Source organism: Poecilia reticulata, chromosome 9 (genome assembly GCF_904066995.2).
Source record: "Poecilia reticulata chromosome 9, P_reticulata-male-v2, whole genome shotgun sequence".
Lineage (NCBI taxonomy): Eukaryota > Metazoa > Chordata > Actinopteri > Cyprinodontiformes > Poeciliidae > Poecilia > Poecilia reticulata.
In genome coordinates, this window is record NC_088838.1 from 738548 (window position 1) to 759884 (window position 21337).

The following is a 21337-nucleotide window of genomic DNA, read 5'->3' on the forward strand; positions in this document are numbered from 1 at the left end:
CAAAAGTATGGATATCATGTAATTTAAAGCTCCATCCGATTGGAATAATTTACATCCCTCACTTACATGTATGACCTCTTTTCATATTTTTAACTTGTCTTTATTTACTTATTTTCAAATATCTTGCTCCTGCTTTCAATAAGACCAAAGACTCATTTATTCTAGCCCTACTCCTCTGACATGGATATCCATTTGCATGTGAATATGTATTTTCTTATTTGGTATGAGTGTATATAGCATGAAGTTGTCATGAATGTATATGTACATCCATCCATCCATTTTCTTACACCCTTGTCCCTCAGTGGGTCAGGAGGGTTGCTCCAGTTAACGTTCCGGGTGAGAGGCGGGGTCACCCTGGACAGGTCACCAGACTGTCACAGGGCAACACAGAGACACACAGGACAAACAACCACACACACACACACACACACTCACACCTAGGGGCAATTTGGAGAGGCCAATTAACCTGACAGTCATGTTTTTGGACTGTGGGAGGAAACCAGAGTACCTGGAGAAAACCCACCATGCACAGGGAGAACATGGAGACTCCATGCAGAAAGACTGGGAATCGAACCCAGAACCTTCTTGCTGCAAGGCAACAGCTCTACCAACTGCACCACTGCGCAGCCCCGTAGATGTACATGTTTTCTCTTATTTTATTTATTTTGTCTGACTCTGTTTTCTTTTTTCTTGATTTACTTATTTCAAGTTTTATTATTATTGTTTTTTTGTTTTGTTTTGTTTTGTTTTGTTTTTTTAAGTACCCCCTCAAAAACAAAACAACACAAAACAACACATCTTAAGGGGTTATTGTTGAAGTAAATAATCAATGTTCATCCTACAGTTATAAACTACATTAGTGTTCACATTTTCTTTTGATGTCACCACTCAAACATTTTGGAAATGGAAATTAAATGTTAACTTAAGCAGTGTGTTGTCTATTTTGACATTTTATGTTGTTTATTTATTAAAATATGACTAAATGATTCTTTCAATTAATATAGTAATATTATTGGTAAAGCACTACTTTTGCCCAGGCATAGATTTTTAAAAAATCCATCCAGCCTGGTTTTTGTCTTCGCTAAACAAAGACGCACATTTTAAGTAAATAAACTTGCCCCTACTTTGTTTCCGTAGTGTTTTTCTGTTAATCCGGAAGTAGATCCAGCGGCCCGGCGACGAAAAAATGGCGGAGTCAAAGGAGGAGGTTGAGGTCTTGGTCCAAAGAGTTGTCAAAGACATCAGTATCGCATTCAAAAGACACCCCAACATGTAAGTTGTTGAGTCTAAACGCGGTGGAAGGAAGGCTGCGTTTGGGGCCTAGTGATTTAAACAACATCCGGAATCAGATGCGGCTCGGAGTAACTCATAGGATGTATGGAAACTTCTGTGTTTTGCAAGCCTTTTGGCAAACATTTTTTTCATACAGTAGCATTGGTTTTTGAAACATTCCTGTTTATACAAACAGCGTATATATATATATATATATATATATATATATATATATATATATATATATATATATATATATATAGAGAGAGAGAGAGAGAGAGAGATGGAAAGATGGATTACATCGCTAATTGAGTCTTATTCTGTTTGTAGACAGACGCAAACTCGATCATGCCTCTACAATGTCATTCCAAAAACACCACATCATATGACAGTTTGATCCATTCTCAGTGATTCAGTTTAATTCATTAGCACAAAAAATGTATTTCTTTACAACTAGTGAATGCACACTTTAACACAGGGTAATGCACGCCATAGCAGCATTAATTGCAGTAAAGCAATTTGTTGTTGCTGCTGTCAAACTATGCAAGCTCCTCCCAGCCCCCTAACTGTTCTCGTCTCCGTGTTTTTCAGAGAGGAGATCGGCCTAATCCAGTGTCCAGAGGCCCGTTACAACCGCAGCCCCATTGTGCTGGTGGAGAACAAGCTTGGTGTTGAGAGCTGGTGTGTCAAGTTTCTGTTACCTTATGTCCACAACAAGCTGCTCCTCTACCGCCAGAGAAAACACTGGCTAGACAGAGAAGGTATTTATTTTGAATAATATGACTTATTATGATCTTTGCGTCTAACACGCCGACTGAAAAGAACTGATTCAGAGTGGTGTCACCAAATTCATACTTAGAGTGATGGCCAGAGTTCATGATTGTTGTTATGTGTGGAGAAAGGCCAAAGGGTGCTGATGCTTTACAATATTCAGAAATATTGTAAAGGTTTCACGAATCCCAAACATGGGTTAAAATATTGTGCTAATAGAGCAGAATAATCCAGTCCAGGTTTGACGTGTGTAAGTGTTGTAGTTTTGGAGCTGGAGCAGTTCCAATATGAGCTAGATGCAAGAAAAGGTCAAAATTGCATTTATTGAAGTTTCACAAATCAGAATCTTCTTTACTTTATTCTACTCACATATATGCATATAGTGTGTGATTTCCTATAACACATAATGACAAATACAACTAATTTTTGAATAAATAAACATCTATGCATAAGCTTATCCTTCAACTGTTGTCAGTTTATAAACAAAAATAAATAAAGTTGCCAAGTCAAATATTATAATCTTACATATTTCTCTTCCATGTCAATATACCGTCAGTATTAACGTAACACTTCCTGTAACAAACAGGGTACACATCTTAAGGGGTTATTGTTGAAGTAAATAATCAATGTTCATCCTACAGTTATAGGATTATTCTTTCAATTAATATAGTAATATTATTGGTAAAGCACTACTTTTGCCCAGGCATAGATTTTTAAATCTATGCCTGGATTTCAAAGCCCAGCAGAAGTAGCAGCACTCTGCAGCCCAGCACAAAACAGTAACACACTAGCTACTTCTTGGTGATCTCTCTCATAATACTGTAAACTACTAAGCCAGTCGTTCCTACAAGATTTACACTTACAGAAACACTGATGAACAATAATTAAATGCACTTAAACCATAACTGAAAACTGTGAACTACTGACTTTGGGGCCTTTTCTATCCACCTTATTTCTAGCCCCTATGAGGCTTTGCGTGATTTATGGGCGCAACTTCCGCCATTACCAGAACCGCCATTTGTTTACATGTTAGCAACTCGCTAACCGGCTTTCCACAGAGGTTTTAGGCTATTAAATATGCGGGAACTTGAGCTATCACAGCTTACATGTGGCAATATTGTTTTACCACTACCTACAGTTATTGAGGAGGGATGGCAACTTGAGGAAATGGCTGCAAATAACCCGCACTAGCATATTTAACTACTTTACTGACGCGGTTGCTTCGGATGCAGATGTGGGTTTTCTTCCCTTGGCTTTCTATCCACACAATGAAATAAGTACACACAAAGCATTTTGGGTTCTCTGCTCAAGTTTAGAATTTTTAGCCAAATTCTTTTTGTTTCCTTATCTACCGCTTTTGTTTTGGGAGCATGTGTAACCGCCTTCATCTGACTCATCTGTTGTGTGTACTCTGCATTGTGTGTAATGATAAAAGGAACCAGCAGACGAGGACCCTGGGTGTATAGTAGCAGTAGGGCAGGTTTATTCTGTTTAAAACAAAAGTATTTTCGGCACAGCAGTTCTTGGGCTCTAGCTTCCCCACACACACCTCTCGGCTTAAACTCATGCAGGAATATGTGTTAAAACCAAACAAAATCTTCTCAGAGTTTCACAAATAATAAAGTAAAATCTACATTCATTCAAAACAATTAAAATAAAACCCAAACAGAAATAATCTGCCCAATAGTTACAAATTTTATAGTTAAAATTGAATTAATAACTAAAAGAATTTTCCGTTATTATATGAGAATATAGTAAATACATTAATTTAACATCCAGATAACATTTTGAAGCAACTTGCATACCTGTTTAAAACAAAAGTATTTTCAGCACAGCAGTTCTTGGGTTCTGGCTTCCCCACACACACCTTAAACAATCACAAGAACAAAAATAACCACGTTGGCACCGTAAACTCGATAAATGTCACTAATGTGGAAGTTAAATACCCAGTACAGTGCTGCGCTAACATTAAACAGTTAAACGACAATATATAACAACTTGTGAGTTTAGCAAACATACTTTTTAGGACATTTTGAATATAAACCTAACTTCAAAAAAGGGCGATTTCACCACTTTTTTTAAATCTTGGTCACACGAGCACTGCTCTAATTCCAAATAATTCCAAAACACCTAGACTCTTCAAACCTAGACTAAATTATTCTCAACTAATAGCAGAATATTTAAAACCATGTTTGGGATTTGTGAAACTTTTTTCTGATTTGTGAAACTTCACTTCACTTAATAGACCACTGCAGAAGATCTTTCCTTCAAACAGCCATCACCATTTACAATAACTCTCTGAAGAATTAATGAGTCACACCAACATTTAATTTGCCTTTGGGATTAATAAAGTGGCTTTGAATTAGAATTGAATTTAAAAAAAACTGCATGGAACAAGTGTGAATAGTAATCTACACTTTCATGAAGTTTCACAAATATTGTAAAGGTTTCACAAATCCCAAACATGGATTAAAATATTTTGCTAATAAAGCAGAATAATCCAGTCCAGGTTTGAAGAGTAGAGGTGTTGTAGTTTTGGAACTAGTGTTGATTAAAGACGCGGAAGGTAGTGAAAAATTAGTTGGAATCGCCCTTTAGCCATTTTTCGAATCGGAAGCTGGAATCAGAAACCGACTTCAGCTTCGTAAATTAAACTTGGTCTGATTATTAAAGTACAGCCACGAACAGCACAACAGTTACCCGAGCTCCGCAAGACCAGACCCTTTCCAGTGGCAAGTTGCTCTTGATAACAGGTTAAGGCAGAGTTTCTCAAACGTTTTCGGCCCAGCGCCCCCCCCAGCCCTTATCCAGGTCCCTCACCGCCCCCACCAAAGAATTTGTAGGCTACTTTGCACTGACCATTATTTTATTAATATTACTATCACTATTGTAGATGTTTTGATTTTTATGCTTGTTTCTGTATTTATCATCAAAATAATTTCCCAGAGAACAAAAAAGCCATGAGAATAGAAATTATTTTCACAGGCGTCTAAGAAAAATGCAATAAACATTCAACTTAAAATTTATAGGCCTAACAGCAGCCAGAGTGGAAAAATATTGTTGTTCTTTGCCATTTTCTAGTTGTTAAATCTTCCACAAAATGAGCAGATAAAAGATGTTCAACATGCCAGTTTAAACTTTGAACTATTTGCAAAACGACTGAGCTCTGCAACATTAAAACATGGATAGAACAGTAACTACATTAATCATTACTCTTCTTCTCTTCAGTGTTTCTGTCGGAATCTGGTGGTGCAGCTCTGTGCTGCCTTCAGGAGAATGGGACATCAGAGTATCATCCATAAAATTTCACCCACATGGCATTTATTGTGCCAACCAGAGCTTTCAGTGGAAAAACTAAAGTTCCAGATCCTTTTAATGCCATACAAATATGATACAGAAACATGGATTATATCTTTATATAAACCTGTCTATTGATTATAGATTAATAGTTTTACTGGACAGAAATTACAAAGAACAAATCTGGTTCTTAATCAAATTCTATATTGAAGAAATAAATATATCAAATCTAATTAAAAACATAAATAAGTGATAAGTTATTTACTGTTATGGTCTGTAAGATATATTTATTCTCAGTACTAGATGTGGTCTCAACAAACCCATGACACTTCAACAATATTATTTTACCTTTTATCTGGAAATAGTGTCTGTTTGTTTTTGCCATACAGTCTCTGTATTAATTATTGCTCTAAAGGTCTTGCCATACCAGTTTATTCCTCTGTATTTACTTTAGTTTCTTAGTTTAATCTTGCATTTTGTTCTTCATTCATTTCCATTTAGTTTCATTTGATTAGTATTATCCTCTCTTGGTTTATTGCTATGTCCACTTTAGTTTCTTTCCTGTTGCTACATTTATTTTATCGTTTATTGACGCTCACCACCAGTAATCTTCACTCGTCACCTGCTGCACCGCCTAATCGTCATGTGTTGATTTTTTCACTGTTAAGCGTCGGATTCTCTGTTTTTATCCCATAATTCACATCTAGTTCGTCGCTCCGTTTTATGTCTCGCTTCTCATGTTTCAGAGTTTTCGCAATGTGAACGTCTTTTTCTTTTTAAGCCCCTAAGGTGCAGGGCGGTCGGAAAGCGTATCGATGGGGAAAAGGCAGACTGACATAAACCTTTTAAAACAACGGAAACAATTTCTGCATTCTGATTATTGAAATTTAAAAGTGCTGTGTTGTTCTATCACCCCGTTTCATACCGGACCACTTACAGCACCGTGTTAACGCTATAAAATGAACGCTCTCTATCGTGGTATCACACATGGAGGGATTTCTTTATTTCCTTATTTAAATGGGTTCATTTTTCAGAGGGATACTCAGTGAGGGTATCGTGATTTTAGCTACCAGTAGCAGGAGAACGGAGCTGCGCCAAGAAGCTAACAGAAGCTAACAAACACTGAATAGAAGAAGAGCTGCCATCGATACAGTTGCAGCCAAGCAGCATGATTTAATGTTACACAATATAGTTTTACCAAGTTGCTCAAAGTCTAAACTGGCATTGTTGTGCATTTAAGATGTAAAGTTTACCTTCGACCAAAGGCCCCCCAAAGGCATCCCTGCCGTCCTCTGAACGCCCCCTGGGGGGCGGTGCCGCCCACGTTGAGAACAGCTAGGTTAAATTGTGATTTGGTTCGGTTCTAGTCCAGTGGGGAGATTCTCTATATTACGGTCTGGAGCGCAGCAGCTGCGTTCATTTCTCCGCTGATTTGCATCGACACTCAGCAACGGAGTGTCGTTCCAGACAATCCTTTGCTGTCTGGAGCGACACTCCAGACAGTGTCCAGAGATTCTGGATAACCAGAGATTCTGGTAGAGATGGACTAAATGAGCCCAGATATTTTATTTTGTCTTATAAAAAAATGTTCCTGGCCTAAACACCAAAGCTAATGTTATGTAGTTCTGGTGTTTTACACTGTTGGCGCAGAACAGCAGCTCAGAACTCTGACCAACTTCTCTGCTTTTCTCGTCTTTATTACTGTCAGAGAAACGAGCTGCTAGCAGACCTGCTAAGTCACGGTCATTCCGTTACAAAAAGTAATGATTCCGGTTCCTGTCGCTCTCTGTGATTAAACTCACAATTACGATCCTTTGTACTGAGCATCTCTCTGATAGCAGACGGTGTGGTGTGTCCGTGAACAAGTTTAACTTAATATGGAATTATAACCGAAAAGAGAGATGTAACTTCTATCATGAATACTACAGGTCCTTCTCAAAAAAATTAGCATATTGTGATAAAGTTCATTATTTTCCATAATGTAATGATAAAAATTAAACTGTCATATATTAGATTCATTGCACACCAACTGAAATATTTCAGGTCTTTTATTGTTTTAATACTGATGATGTTGGCATACAGCTCATGAAAACCCCAAATCCCTGTCTCAAACAATGAGCATATCATGAAAAGGTTCTCTGAACGAGCCGTTAACCTCATCATCTGAATCAACAAAGTAACTCTAAACATCTGCAAAAGATTCCTGAGGCTTTTAAAAACTCCCAGCAATCATGGGTCAGACTGCTGACCTGACTGCTGTCCAGAAGGCCATCATTGACGCCCTCAAGCAAGAGGGTAAGACACAGACATTTCTGAACCAATAGGCTGTTCCCAGAGTGTTGTATGTATCAAGGCACCTCAGTGGGAAGGAAAAAGTGTGGCAGAAAACGCTGCACAACGAGAAGAGGTGACCGGACCCTGAGGAAGATTGTGGAGAAGGTCCGATTCCAGACCTTGAGGGACCTGAGGAAGTAGTGGACTGAGTCTGGAGCAGAAACATCCAGAGCCACCGTGCACAGGCGTGTGCAGGAAATGGGCTACAGGTGCTGCATTCGCCAGGTCAAGACACTGTTGAACCAGAAACAGCGGCAGAAGCGCCTGACCTGGGCTACAGAGAAGCAGCACTGGACTGTTGCTCAGTGGTCCAAAGTACTTTTTTCGGATGAAAGCAAATTTTGCATGTCATTCGGAAATCAAGGTGCCAGAGTCTGGAGGAAGACTGGGGAGAAGGAAATGCCAAAAGGCCAGAAGTCCAGTGTCAAGTACCCACAGTCAGTGATGGTCTGGGGAGCTGCTGGTGTTGGTCCACTGGGTTTTATCAAGGGCAGGTCAATGCAGCAGCTATCAGGAGGTTTTGGAGCACTTCATGCTTCCATCTGCTGAAAAACTTTATGGAGATGAAGATTTCATTTTTCAGCACAACCTGCTCAGTGCCAAAACCACTGGTATTACTGACCATGGTGTTACTGTGCTCAATTGGCCTGCCAGCTCTCCTGACCTGAACCCCATAGAGAATCTGTGGGATATTGTGAAGAGAAAGTTGAGAGACCAAGACCCAACACTCTGGATGAGCTTAAGGCTATCGATGCATCCTGGGCTCCATGACACCTCAGCAGAGCCACAGGCTGATGGCCTCCATGCTGCATTGAAGGCTGCAGAAGGATTGCTGACCAAGTATTGAGTGCATAACTGAACATAATTATTTGAAGGTTGACTTTTTTGGTATTGGAACACTTTTCTTTTATTGGTCGGATGAAATATGCTAATATTTTGAAACAGGAATTTTGGGTTTTCATGAGCTGTATGCCAAAATCATCAGTATTAAAACAATAAAAGACCTGAAATATTTCAGTTGGTGTGCAATGAATCTAAAATATATGACAGTTTAAATTTTATCATTACATTATGGAAAATAATGAACTTTATCACAATATGCAAATTTTTTGAGAAGGACCTGTAGATTAGCAGAAAAACCCTATAGTTACAGTGAAATACTGCTACTTCTGGTGGGCGCCGGAAGTAAGACCCATAATTGTTTCCCCAGCAAGCCTCCCAGGAATTTGTTAGCCAGCATTCAAGGTAAAATAATATCTAGCTTTCTGTTTCTTCATCCTTTTACAGTATTTCTTTCAAATTTTCCTGTATCAAGTTTCTTGCAAACTAGCCATTACATCACACTTTTAAGGCTAGTGTAGTTAAAATATTCAGCAATCACTTCAGCTTTAAATGACTCTCCAGACTATCTTACTACTTAGGTTTTTTTTAATACATGTCCTGATTGTTGGCACAGCACTGAGGCAAACGGTGTGTGTTTTTGTGTCCAACAGCTCTAGTGGATATTACTTGCACTCTTTTGCTGCTCAATCCGGACTTCACCACTGCCTGGAATGTCAGGTAAAAGAAATATTGCATCTTAATGATTATATAGTTGTCTTTACAGTTTTAAAAAAACAAAATAAATCTTGAGGAACACTACTAGAACATCTAAAACATTTTTTATATTGTGTAAAAGTGCACTATTTCAAGCCAGTTATCTCAGAAATGAAATTTATTTATTATATAGAATCATCAACCTTTGTTTCTCGTAATGTAGATTATGGGGTATACAGGAAATGAATACCCAAAATTCAGTGTCTCAAAAAGTTAGAATACTGTGAAAATGATCATTAATGGCAACTTATGGTGTCATACCCTAAGCAGCTAATTAACTCAAAACACCTGCAAAGGTTTTCTGAACCTTTAAATGGACTCACACTCTGGGACAGTAGGAGATGTCCAGACTGAGGACAGTCATTGACACCTGTCAAGAGAGGAGAGGAAGCCACAAAAGGTCATTGCTGAAAAAGCTGTTTGAGCGTGGTAGGAAAAGCACCACAAATGCACCACCAACAGGTAAAAGCTCTACCTTCTGGGATTGCTAAGCGAAATCCATTCCAGAGGACCATACACCAACAAATACTAGACATGAGGTACAAACGTCGTAAACCACTCCTGAACTCGAGACGGTGTCTGAGGTGTCTTACCTGGGCTGAGGCGAAACGAAACTGTCCTGTTTTCAAATTAAAGTAATTTCTGCATTTCATTTGGAAATCATTGTCCCAGAATCTGGAGGAAGAGTTGAGAGGCACAGAATCCACATTACTTGAAGTCTAGTGTCCACAGTCAGTGCAGCTGTCTACCAGGAAGTCCTAGAGAACTTCATGCTTCCCTCTGCTGACAAGCTGGATGGAGATGCTGATTTTATTTTCCAGCAAGACAAATTTCCAGCAAAAGGCCACATCCTTAGGTGTGCGTGCGTATTGGTTGGTTATTGGTCCTGTCTATTGATCCCGTCTGTCTCTGTGTTGCCCTGTGATGGGCTGGCAACATTTTCTTCCAGTTGGAAACTATTTGTTTTTAAATCATCTCTGACAAAATTACTGTTTCATTGATTAACTTATTGCAAATCTTCTTCTGCATTTTAAACATGGCTCTTTCAGAGGATTATAATGATGTGTGTTGTTACAGGAAAGAGCTGTTAGAGTGTGGTGCTCTCAATCCAGAAAGAGACCTTTACCTGAGCAAGCTGGCCCTCACCAAATTCCCCAAAAGCCCTGAGACATGGATACATAGGTAAGGTTTTGAGACTCAGATTTCCCTTTTTAAAAGTACAGAACAAATGTTCTCTATTATTCCAAATATTTTTGTGGTGCTCACATTTTGGAAGTGAAACCTACAAAAATTGCATCTGGAAACCAAATTAAATGGAAAAGAAAGACCTTGTGTGATGAGACTCTAAATACAAATATTTCTCCTTACTCTATTTAAAAAATACAAACAAACAAATTGCACTTTAAGACTGTAATTAATTATGTAATTACTCATCTGAAGTCAAATGTAAACATCACAGCTAAAGTCCAAATCCAGGTGACATGCTGCACTAACCAAAAATGCTGTGCAGCATATGACATACAACAACAAACTGTTACAGTGTCACAAGTCCTTCTGATGAAATTTCCCAATAGCTGTGATTTTTACGGTGCAATGTCTTGGACACTGGATTGTCTGTATGAAACAAACATCTCCAAAGATTTTTTTAGGGTCTAGTGGCTAGAGCTGGGGGATCTGAGGAAAATCTAATATCCTGATATATTTTTGCTATATCACAATAGACAATATATATCAGGGTATTCTTAAATGAGCTCCAATGTTATTTTAAACTATAGACCCCTTGCAGCATGATGTCACCCACACAAGTTTCTGCCCCCATTTCTCTGCTAGACTTAAATGTAAGTTCATATAAAAAGTGATGCAGTGTTTTGCTATGAACTGTCTACACTATGACTAGATAACAAGGTGAGAAATACCCTAACCCTACACACAAACTGACAGATCATCAGTGTTTAAATAAGCTGATTAGCCACCCTGTGTTAGCATGCTTAATAGCAACGGTGGCTAATCTACCACAGTCAGAAACCACTTAATAATAATCGCAAAATACACATCAAGCCTAAAAACCGAAAACTGTAACGAGCTGAATGTTCTGTTCTTTGTAGGGTAATGTTTGAGTGTTTTTGGTGCTGAATCCTAATACATAAAGTTCCGTTGTTGTCAGTTGCTATAGCAACGAGTCTGCATGTATCGTAAAGCCGACAGAGAGCGAGAAAAAGAAAAAGAATGAGTAGTTTTGAGTTATTTTTTCTCATTGCATAGCATTAAATGAATCATACCTACGTATCCAGGTTTCACTAGTTCTACCGCGGCAGCGCGGCTATGAACGGCATGTAAAAGAATAGTCTAATTAGGGGGCGAAATAGATTTGTGATACAACCTTTTGTGGCAATGGTTTTATAACTTGTTACCTCATTTTGTTCGACATCCTTCATATAAAATCCAAACCACTCCCAAATTATTGATCCAGCGCTGTTTCTCTTCGGAACTAGACTAGTTCATCTGATTCCTCTTCAGTTACCGTCTCATTCACGCTCGCCTCAAACTCGCTGTAACCATGTTTGTTTTCTCCGCGCAGCGTGATTGGTAGAAAATTTTCAGGTTGGGAGGGAGGAGGGACTAGTGATGCATTCATAGGGTGTCCGATAAACCATCCTCACAGTGAATTTGACGGCGAAAGTTTATTATTTGAACAGCAATTTACACTTGGTAGATGCGATATAGCGATATAGCCATTTTAACTATCATACATTTGAAATTATCGCGGTACATCGAGAATACTTGATATATCGCCCAGCCCTACTAGTGCCCTATTGAATACTACATAGTAGAGGTGTGCCGATTGATCAGCCACCGATCCTAATTGGCCGATTTCAGCGAAAAAGTGTATGATTGGTGATTGCCGATCAGTCTCTTGTTACCGATCACCAAAACCGATCACCTTTATCTCAATGCAGAGCCTGTGTATAGCTTATGTCCTCTTTCCTTCACACTGCGCAACAAATCCTAAGCCATGAGGTGTGAAACTATGACGCTCTGAGAGTTAATGGAGAAGTTTACCTGTTGCGACGGAAAAATACCTCAGGGGTGAAACACGTCAAAATGCATCAACAAATCTAATATAACATTTAAAAAACAAGCACTTAACAGAGTTTGGCTATACGGCTCAATGCAGAAAACAAAGACATCCGGAGCGGCCAGACAGCAGGTAAAGCAGCGCACAGCTACCAACACTCACCTGGAAGAGCATGACGGTCAAAAAGTTAAGAAATTAACCTGAAAAATAATTGAAGTCAATGAGGTAGCAGTGGAAGATGCTGGCTCTGCTCTTTGCTTGACCGCCGCTATGCGATAGTAATATTTCACAGACGGAGCGCCGTTTAACCTCAACCCGGCAGGAAACTCTCACACCGAACAGCTGCCTAAAGTTGCAGCATGTAACTAAAAAACAAAACAAAAAAATAAGGTTTTACATAAGTATTAAATAGAGATGTGCCGATCAGGGTTTTTTCCTACCGATACCGATCACTCATAACCGCCGATCACTGATACCGATCACATAATTATTATATATTTTTTAAAATCATAAACACTATTGGTTACATTATGTGGAAAAAGGAACCATGAATTCACCTTAATTTAGACAAAAACTTGTTTTTAATAACTTTTTCCAAGAAGAAAACTAAACAAAACAGGCATTGTGCAAATTGTACTGCTATTGGTAATAATATCTTTAACAGACTGATAACATATGGAGGCTCTGAAGAGGCTAAATAATGCAAAGAGCCAAAATAAAACCTCTCAACATTGCCAAAAGATTCAAGTATAAAACTTAACATTCAAAGGCAAATATAGGATCCATTACAATAAACAATCCAGAGTTACTGAATGAAACCTTCCTGATAGCATGGCGGCTAGCTGATTACTGCTAGTTCTGATTGGCTGTTTCTGACTGAGCGGAGTAATTATGCAGAGCAGGGAGGAGATCGATTATTTTTTTAGAGATTATCTGTCTCATGTTAGGACAGCGAAAGTTTTAATACGTATGTAAAATGTATTTTTTAAGTTAGATGCTGCAGCTTTAAGCAGAGGTTTGGTGTGAGAGTCACTACCAGGTGGAGCAGAAGCGGCGCTCCGTCTGTGAAATATTACTACCTGTAGCGTAGCAGCGGTTCAACAGCGAGAGCAGAACCAGCGTCTTACATCGCAGCTCGAAGACTTAAATAATTTTGCGTGTTATTTGTTTAGCTTTCTGACCGTCATGCTAATCCGGGTGAGTGTTTGTAGCTGTGCTCTGCTTTACCTGCTATCTGATCCTCCATATGTCATTTTTACTGCAGTGAGCCTCGATGTAGCCAAACTACATCAAGTATGGCATTGTTTTTATGTCGTATTGGCTTCTTGTGTTGATGCATTTTGACCTGCTTCAATTTTCCGCTGCAACACACAAACGTCTCCATTCACTCAGAGCGTTATAGTTCCACATAGCTTAGGATTTGTTGCTGCACGTTTGCGCAGTGTGAAGGAAAGAGGAGACCAGCTGCACAGGCAGGCTGAGAAATGAGATGCAGGTGATCGGTATCGGCAACAAGAGCCAATGATCGCCGATCACCGATCATGCACTTTTTCACGAAAATCGGCCAATTATGATCGGTGACCGATCGATCGGCACAACTCTAGCATTAAAACATTTGCTGTGTCCTAGCATGAGAAAGAAAAGCTCTGAAAAAATGAAATTAAATCTCCTTTCCCTTCTCCATATGTTCTGCAGAATTACTCCTCTCAGTCAGAAACATTCAATCAGAGCCAGCATTAATCAGCTAGCCATGCTCTCAGGAAGTTTTGATTTAGTAACTCAGGATTGTTTATTTTGATGCAACCTGCATTTGACTTTGAATGAATGTTTCCTTTTTTGTTGACATTATTTGATAGGCTGTTGAGAGCCTTACTGTTGAATGTTGTTTTACTGATTGCAGGTTTTTCAGTTGTACTTTTGACTGAGTAGCTTCTGTGTTTTTCCTGCAAGTATTTTGCATGTTTTATGTCTAAATTAGGCAAATTTATTGCCAGATCATTTTTCCATTTTGCCAGAGCACATAGTAGCAATTAAGCGAAAAATTTACAGCCAATCTAGATGATTGGCAATGATCAGCCCTGATGGGTGATCAGAATTGGCAACAAAAAACCTGATCAGAGCATATCTACTACATAGTGGTAATGTGCAATATATATTGTACACAGTAGAAGCAATAGAAATTTGGACTACAATAGAGATCTATTGTCTAGATCTCTATCTCGACAATAGATCTATCTGTTTGTCAGTCACTCAGTCAGTCAGTCACTCATCTTGCCTGTTGGGGGGTGGACTAGGATTGATCATGGGCTTTAAATCAAGTGAGACCAACTTGTTATCTGTCTTCTGACATGAGATCATCTTGATTAGGTCAAGGGGGTTAGAGGTGGAGCTTTCCAAGAAAAAAAAAGACTTGTTGTTCTGAAGGGGCAGGGCTTAGATGACATCAGAAAATAATGACATAGTCTCATAGACATTTGCTCAGATACAACATCCAACCTAAATCACTCATACCAAGTTTGGTGCTACTTAGCCATTGCTAGTGAAAGTTATAGCGTTTTCTTTAATTTGGAGAGTACGCCTAGATAACTGCTTGGCTACATGCTCAAAAACTCATGATTTTGATCAATTTTAATCCCCCATCCCTTAACTGCATATTGACTAAAAATGAAGCTGATAGCTCAAATCCCTAGGAAGAGTTTGTTAAAGTTCGAGGAGTGTAAACATGAATAATGTAGATTTCTACATTTTAGAAATGTATTGCATAAAAATAATAAGCCTTTGCAGCCCTATTGCTGCTTGGACCTAATTATCTCCATGTCATACTTGGAAAAATTGGCCATTAGCACAAGATAACTTTTTTTTAGCAAGAAAGTATTTATTAAGGAAGTTCAAAATGGCATTTTCTTCACAAAGAAGAAACTGAAACAGTCAGTTACTTTGTGAGAATAGTTCACATTTTTTTACTCTGTAAAATAAAGAAATTAAGGGAATGATTTTTTGTGTACCACTTTAACTTTAAAAATGTACCTTGTCGGCTTTACTCACCAATGTGATTCCTGACATCAACATAATTGCTGTGTTGAGGTCTTGTACAGTCCTGCAGCCCACAATGTATTGCTGAACTACCAATTCATGACTGAGCTGACCTGTGGTTAAAAAATGTGCACTGTTAGTACCGACTTCTCATAGTCATCTAAAATTAAGCGAGTTAGGTTTGAAATATCTAGTGACATCAAATACTGTCACAATACTTAGTGGGAGTGAAAAATCCGCATAGGAGCTACAGAACTTCAAATACACCAAAAAAAAATCATGCATCTTAATAATAAAAAAAGACAGCTAAAAACACTTAGTATGCAAATACTGATATGTTATATCATGTCTCTGCTGATTAAATTATACACCTGATTCTTGAACATTCTGTGTCTCCCTGCAGACGCTGGGTGTTGCAACACATCCTGCGTCAGTTTTCTGCTGTGGCCCACAAGACTCAGCAGCAGCCGGATGCAGAGAGGACCCAGGTTTTGGGTAGTCATCTGGACCAGTTAATACACCAGGAGATGAAGGTGTGCTCTGATGCTGCTTGCCGCTATCCTAGTAATTATAACGCCTGGTCCCACCGCATCTGGGTACTACAGCACATGGCCAAAGGCAACATAAAGGTTTGACTAAGACATTATTAAAAAATATTACCTCACATTGCACTTTTATTTGCTTAATGTTACTTGTTTATGTCTTCAAAGCAAGTGTCTTATTGCATTGAATGTATGTCAACATACAGCTCATCCTACATATTACTTGTCATATTACTTTATACATTTTTATCACTCAGTAGCCACTGAAAAATTTTTTGTGTCAGGGTTTAAAGATTGCAGCAAATTTACGAAGACGATTTCTGGGATTATAGCTGGTTAATCTACAGTAAGTGGTACAATATATCAAATACATTCAATGTAGGGGTCACTATGTCCTCAAGCAGCTTATGTCTATAGCAGCATAATTACAGGGTTAGCTCAAGCCAGTCTTACTAGGCTTTATCAAAAAGGAAAGTTTTAAGCCTAGTATTAAAAGTATTCAGGGTGTCTGCCTCATGGACTAAAACCGGGAGCTGGTTCCACCAGAGAGGAGCCTGAAAACTGAAGGATCTGCCTCCCATTCTACTTTTAGAACCTCCAGGAACCAACTGGAAACCTGCAGTCTTAGGGCAAAGTTCTGTGTTAGGAACATATGTATGATGGAGCAAATTATTAAGGTTTGTATGTGAGAAGGACAGTTTTAAATTTCATTCTGGACCTAACAGAGAGCCTATGAAGAGAATTTAAAATAGCAGAAATCTGATCTTTTTAATTGTCATCAGAAGTCTTACTGCAGCATTTTCTTTTAACTGCACAGGAGTTCTGTAGCTCCTATGTGGATAAACTTCTTGATTGTAAAGAATTATGATAGTCCAGCCTTGAAGTAACAGATGCATTAAGTGGTTTTTCAGCATATTTCATATTTTCAGAATATTTCTAATGTTGACAATATTATATATAGCGAGAAAAGGAATTAAATCATAGAAACCTGTTTAATATAGGATTTAAGTGACACATCCTGGTCAAAAATAACACCAAGGTTCCTTACTCTGTCACTGAGAGCCAACTTAATACCATCTAGATAAAGTGATTGTGTAAAGAGTTTCTTTTTCAAAGAATGACAACATCTGAATTTAAAAGCAGAAAATTTGAAGTCACCAAGGTTTTCAAGACATGCTTATAGTCTACCAAACTGATTGGATTTATGGCTAAAAATAGAGTATTATTAGCATAGCAGTGAAAATTTGCTGCTGATTTTAAACGGTCAGTCTCCTGTTTTTAACTCTGCAGGTAATCTGCCTTTATTGGATTATTTTCTCACAGGTTTTCCGTGATGAACTGACATCTGTGCATCCATGGGTCTCCATGCACGTATCTGATCACAGTGGGTTTCACTACCGGCAGTTCCTTCTCAAGGAGTTACTGAACACTGAACTGAGCCAGTCTTTGTCTTCTGATTCTGCTAGCACAATCTTTTGTCCACCCCAGCACCAGAGCAATACAGTCCATAGCACCTGTCCGCAGGCTAATGGTGAGCTGTCATTGGGTAATGCAGCCTGTGGGGATAGGATCACTACAGTATTTAAACTTTTTCACCAGGAAACTGAACTGTGCTCTGACCTGATTCAGTCTTTTCCTGGACATGAAACACTCTGGAGTCACAGGTGAGCTTTCATAATTTGAATATATGCTTTCTGATTTGAATGTACCCATTACTGTAGGAATAAATATGTCCGCAGTACATATTGGTTCAAGATATTTATGGAGAAGCAATTTTCTAAAGAGAGTTTTGGTATTTCGTTCTGGATTTAAATTTTGCTCTGTGGGCAGCTTATGTACTTTTGAAAATAAATTACTTTTTGTTTTTGATGAGTGTTGAAACCATGGTTTTCTGAAACTAGGTCTTAATTTACATGTAGAAAGAGTTTTGACCACCACCTATTCACAATCATTCAGACCAGATGTTGGTCTATAACCAAGCTGCTTTTCATATTCAAGACATAAAACTCATCATCTGATCCAGCAGATGTGATGGGATCTTGTATTGAATATATACTGCAGGTATACACTCACTGGCCACTTTATTAGGTACACCTTGCTTGTACCGGGAGGGACCCCCTTTTTGTTTTCAGAACTGCCTTAATCCTTTATGGCAGAGATTCAACAAGGTACTGGAAACATTCCTCAGAGACTTTGGTCCATATCGACATGATGGCATCATGCAGTTGCTGCAGATTTGTCAGCTGCACATCCATGATGTGAATCTCCCGTTCCACCACATCCCAAAGGTTCTCCACTGGATTGAGGTCTGGTGACTATGGAAGCCATTCGAGTTCAGTGAACTCATTGTTGTGTTCAAGAAACCAGTCTGAGATGATTCACACTTGATGACATGGAGCATTTCCTACTGGAAGTAGCCATCAGAAGATGGTTCACTGTAGTCGTAAAGGGATGGACATGGTCAGCAACAATACTCAGGTAGGCTGTGGCGTTGACACGATGCTCAATTGGTGCTGATGGGCCCAAAGTGTGGCAGGGAAATATCCCCCACACCGTTGCACCACCTAAACTGTTGATACAAGGCAGGATGGATCCAAGCTTTCTTGTTGTTGACCCCAAATTCTGACCCTACCATCTGAACGTCGCAGCAGAAATCGAGACTCATGAGACCAGGCAACGTTTTTCCAATCTTCTGTTGTCCGATTTTGGTGAGCCTGTGTGAATTGTAGCCTCAGTTTCCTGTTCTTAGCTGACAGAAGTCAGAGATGCTCTTCTGCATACCTCGGTTGTAACAAGTGGTTATTTGAGTTACTGTTGCCGTTCTATCAGCTCGAACCAGTCTGGCCATTCTCCTCCGACCTCTGGCATCAACAAGGCATTTGCATCCACAGAACTGCTACTCACTAGATATTTCCTCATTTTCAGACCATTCTCTCTGTAAACCCTAGAGATGGTTGTGTGTGAAAATCCCTATAGATCAGCAGTTTCTGAAATACTCAGACCAGCCCGTCTGGCACCAATAAACACGCCACGTTCAAAGTCACTTAAATCACATTTTTTCCCCATTCTGATGCTCGCTTTGAACTGCAGCAGATCGTCTTGGCCATGTCTACATGCATCAAGTGCTGCCATGTGATTGGCTGATTCAACATTTGCATTAATGAGCAGGTGTGCCTAATAAAATGGCCTGTGAGTGTAAAATCAGTAATAAATTGCAGTAATAATGATTTTCTCTCTTCTAGGCGGCATGTGTACTACTTATGGCACCACTGGAGGCAGGATCAAGATCTCTGCAGTGATGGCAAAGAGAATGAGTTGAAGCCTACTGGTATCAATGAGCCCAGTGGCAGCCAGGGGAAGAGTGTGGACAGACATAAACATGTGAGTGTTCCTATGGAGGTGGATAGGGTGTCCTTGCCTGACCATGACAGCAAACGTCTAAGGAGAGGAATCCTTCTGCCCAACCTTCTGACCCTACAAAATGAACACACCTTTGTTAACAGCATACTGAACAGTTGCTGTAATGCTGAGCAGAACAACTATGCTGTGGCATACAAAAAGTGGTTAGATACTGTCATTAGTGCACAGTCTTTAGACATATAAGATCTAGGCCCATACATTCAACACTAAAGTGGCCTTTAGATATTGATTTAGGAATAACTTACTTCTCTGTAGTTATAATTAAAATGAGGTGTATATTAACATGGAGTTACATTCAGAACTATCTTCCACGAGGAGGCAGTGTGCAAGATCGATCAGTTTGAGGTTATTCTTCAGAATCCTGTTTAGTGATCTGAGCCACTTGTTCTGTCTACATAGACCCTGTTTGTGTCTGACAGTAAATTGTCTTTTTTTATTTGTCTGCCCAGGCCTTAGATCAATTTTCTGTTTCTCTTCATATGTGCAGGCAAAAATTATGTGAAGTTGTTTGTGTAGCAGAATAGAATCAGATGAGAAAGTGGACGAAGAAGAATTGGTTTTACTAACAGTCATTAGACATAGTGTGAAGTTTCAAAATAGCCAAATGGAACGGAAAAGTAAAATAATGAAATGAATTGTTAACTTTTTGCAGTTTATTTAATTTTTTTATGTCAAATAGCAGACTACTGGAAGCGATATCACCTGGAATTTTTTTTGTTACTTTTCAGCTGTTCACACTGTATTTTCAAATCTGATGGAAAATATTGCATACATGTTTTTGACCTTGAACATTTTACTAATGTATGTACAATATATTCTTTGGTTTGTTTTTTAATAGTGGTAAACATAATAGCAAAGTCATGTTAAAGAGCTTACAATAAAAAGTTTACCCACTTGTAATTTTAGTTTGAGGGGATTTTTTGATGAAGCCAACTCAATGTAGTAGTGTAAAACTGTGATGTGGGAGAAACATGATATATGGTTTTCAAAATGTTAAATCTGAAAGCTTTGCATATTTAGGCTTGGTCTTTTCTGTAATACCCCTTTTCATGAATGAAGAACTGTGCAGACATCAGAATGTCAAACAACAGTGTTTTCAGTTGGAGGCTTCTTCATACAGGGTGGGTTTTCTCCAGGTACTCCGGTTTCCTCCCGCAGTCCAAAAACATGACTGTCAGGTTAATTGGCCTCTCCAAATTGTCCCTAGGTGTGAGTGTGTGTGTGAGTGTGTGGTCGTTTGTCCTGTGTGTCTCTGTGTTGCCCTGTGACAGACTGGCGACCTTTCCAAGGTGACCCCGCCTCTCGCCCGGAAGTTTAGCTGGAGAGGCAGCAGCACCTCCTGCATCACCCATGTCCCTCTAAGGGACAAGGGTGTAAAGAAAATGGATGGATGGCTTCTTCATACAGACCATTACAGAAAATTCTGCCTTCCAAAGCTATCAACAGCTACAATATATTTAATTTTCCTTTACCGTAATGAAGTCTTTTTGAATTGAATTGAGCCCAAAGCAGCCATGTCCTGGGCTGATTAAATTTTAAATCATATTCTATTAAGAAATTTAATAGGAAATTAGACATTAAAGAATTTCTGTTTCCATTCATGTTTTTCTTTTTGAAAATGTATTTTAAAAATGTATTTTATATCATGCCAAATTTAGTGGCCAGTGTCAGGGAGCTGTGGTGGTGCAGGGGAAATGCATGACCCACATACTAAGGCCATAGTCCTCATGGTGGTGGTTGCAGGTTCGATTCCCAGCCTGGTGACATTTGCCACATGTCTTCCCCTGCTCTCTTTACCCTGTTTCTTGTCAAACAACTTTCAAATAAAGGCCTCTAGAGCCAACAAAACCTTAAAAAAAAATACTACAGTGTAAGTCACATTTTAACACATCAGTTAAGTAAAATGGAGCCAATAACAGCCAGTGTTAATTTACATCTTGTTGCTGTTTAGCATTTAAATGAGGCATTTGATGGGTGTTTAACTGAAGCAAAGAAG

At 38.9% G+C, this 21337-nt stretch overlaps 1 protein-coding gene across 2 annotated transcripts; it reads left to right on the forward strand.

Moving 5' to 3' along the window:
- The first annotated feature begins 1133 nt into the window (after positions 1-1133).
- ptar1 (protein prenyltransferase alpha subunit repeat containing 1) lies at positions 1134-20241 on the forward strand. Of its 2 annotated transcripts, XM_081611168.1 has the most exons (8): positions 1134-1272; positions 1864-2033; positions 9168-9234; positions 10348-10452; positions 15783-16008; positions 17245-17305; positions 17388-17585; positions 19164-19300. In XM_081611168.1, exons 1-7 carry the CDS (start codon positions 1187-1189, stop codon positions 17543-17545), a joined length of 873 nt encoding a protein of 290 aa, XP_081467294.1. In that variant the 5' UTR covers positions 1134-1186; the 3' UTR covers positions 17546-17585; positions 19164-19300. The 2 variants fall into 2 exon arrangements, with proteins under 2 accessions (XP_081467294.1, XP_008417530.1); XM_008419308.3 differs by having other exon boundaries at positions 17245-17585; positions 19164-20241.
- Positions 20242-21337: the final 1096 nt, after the last annotated feature.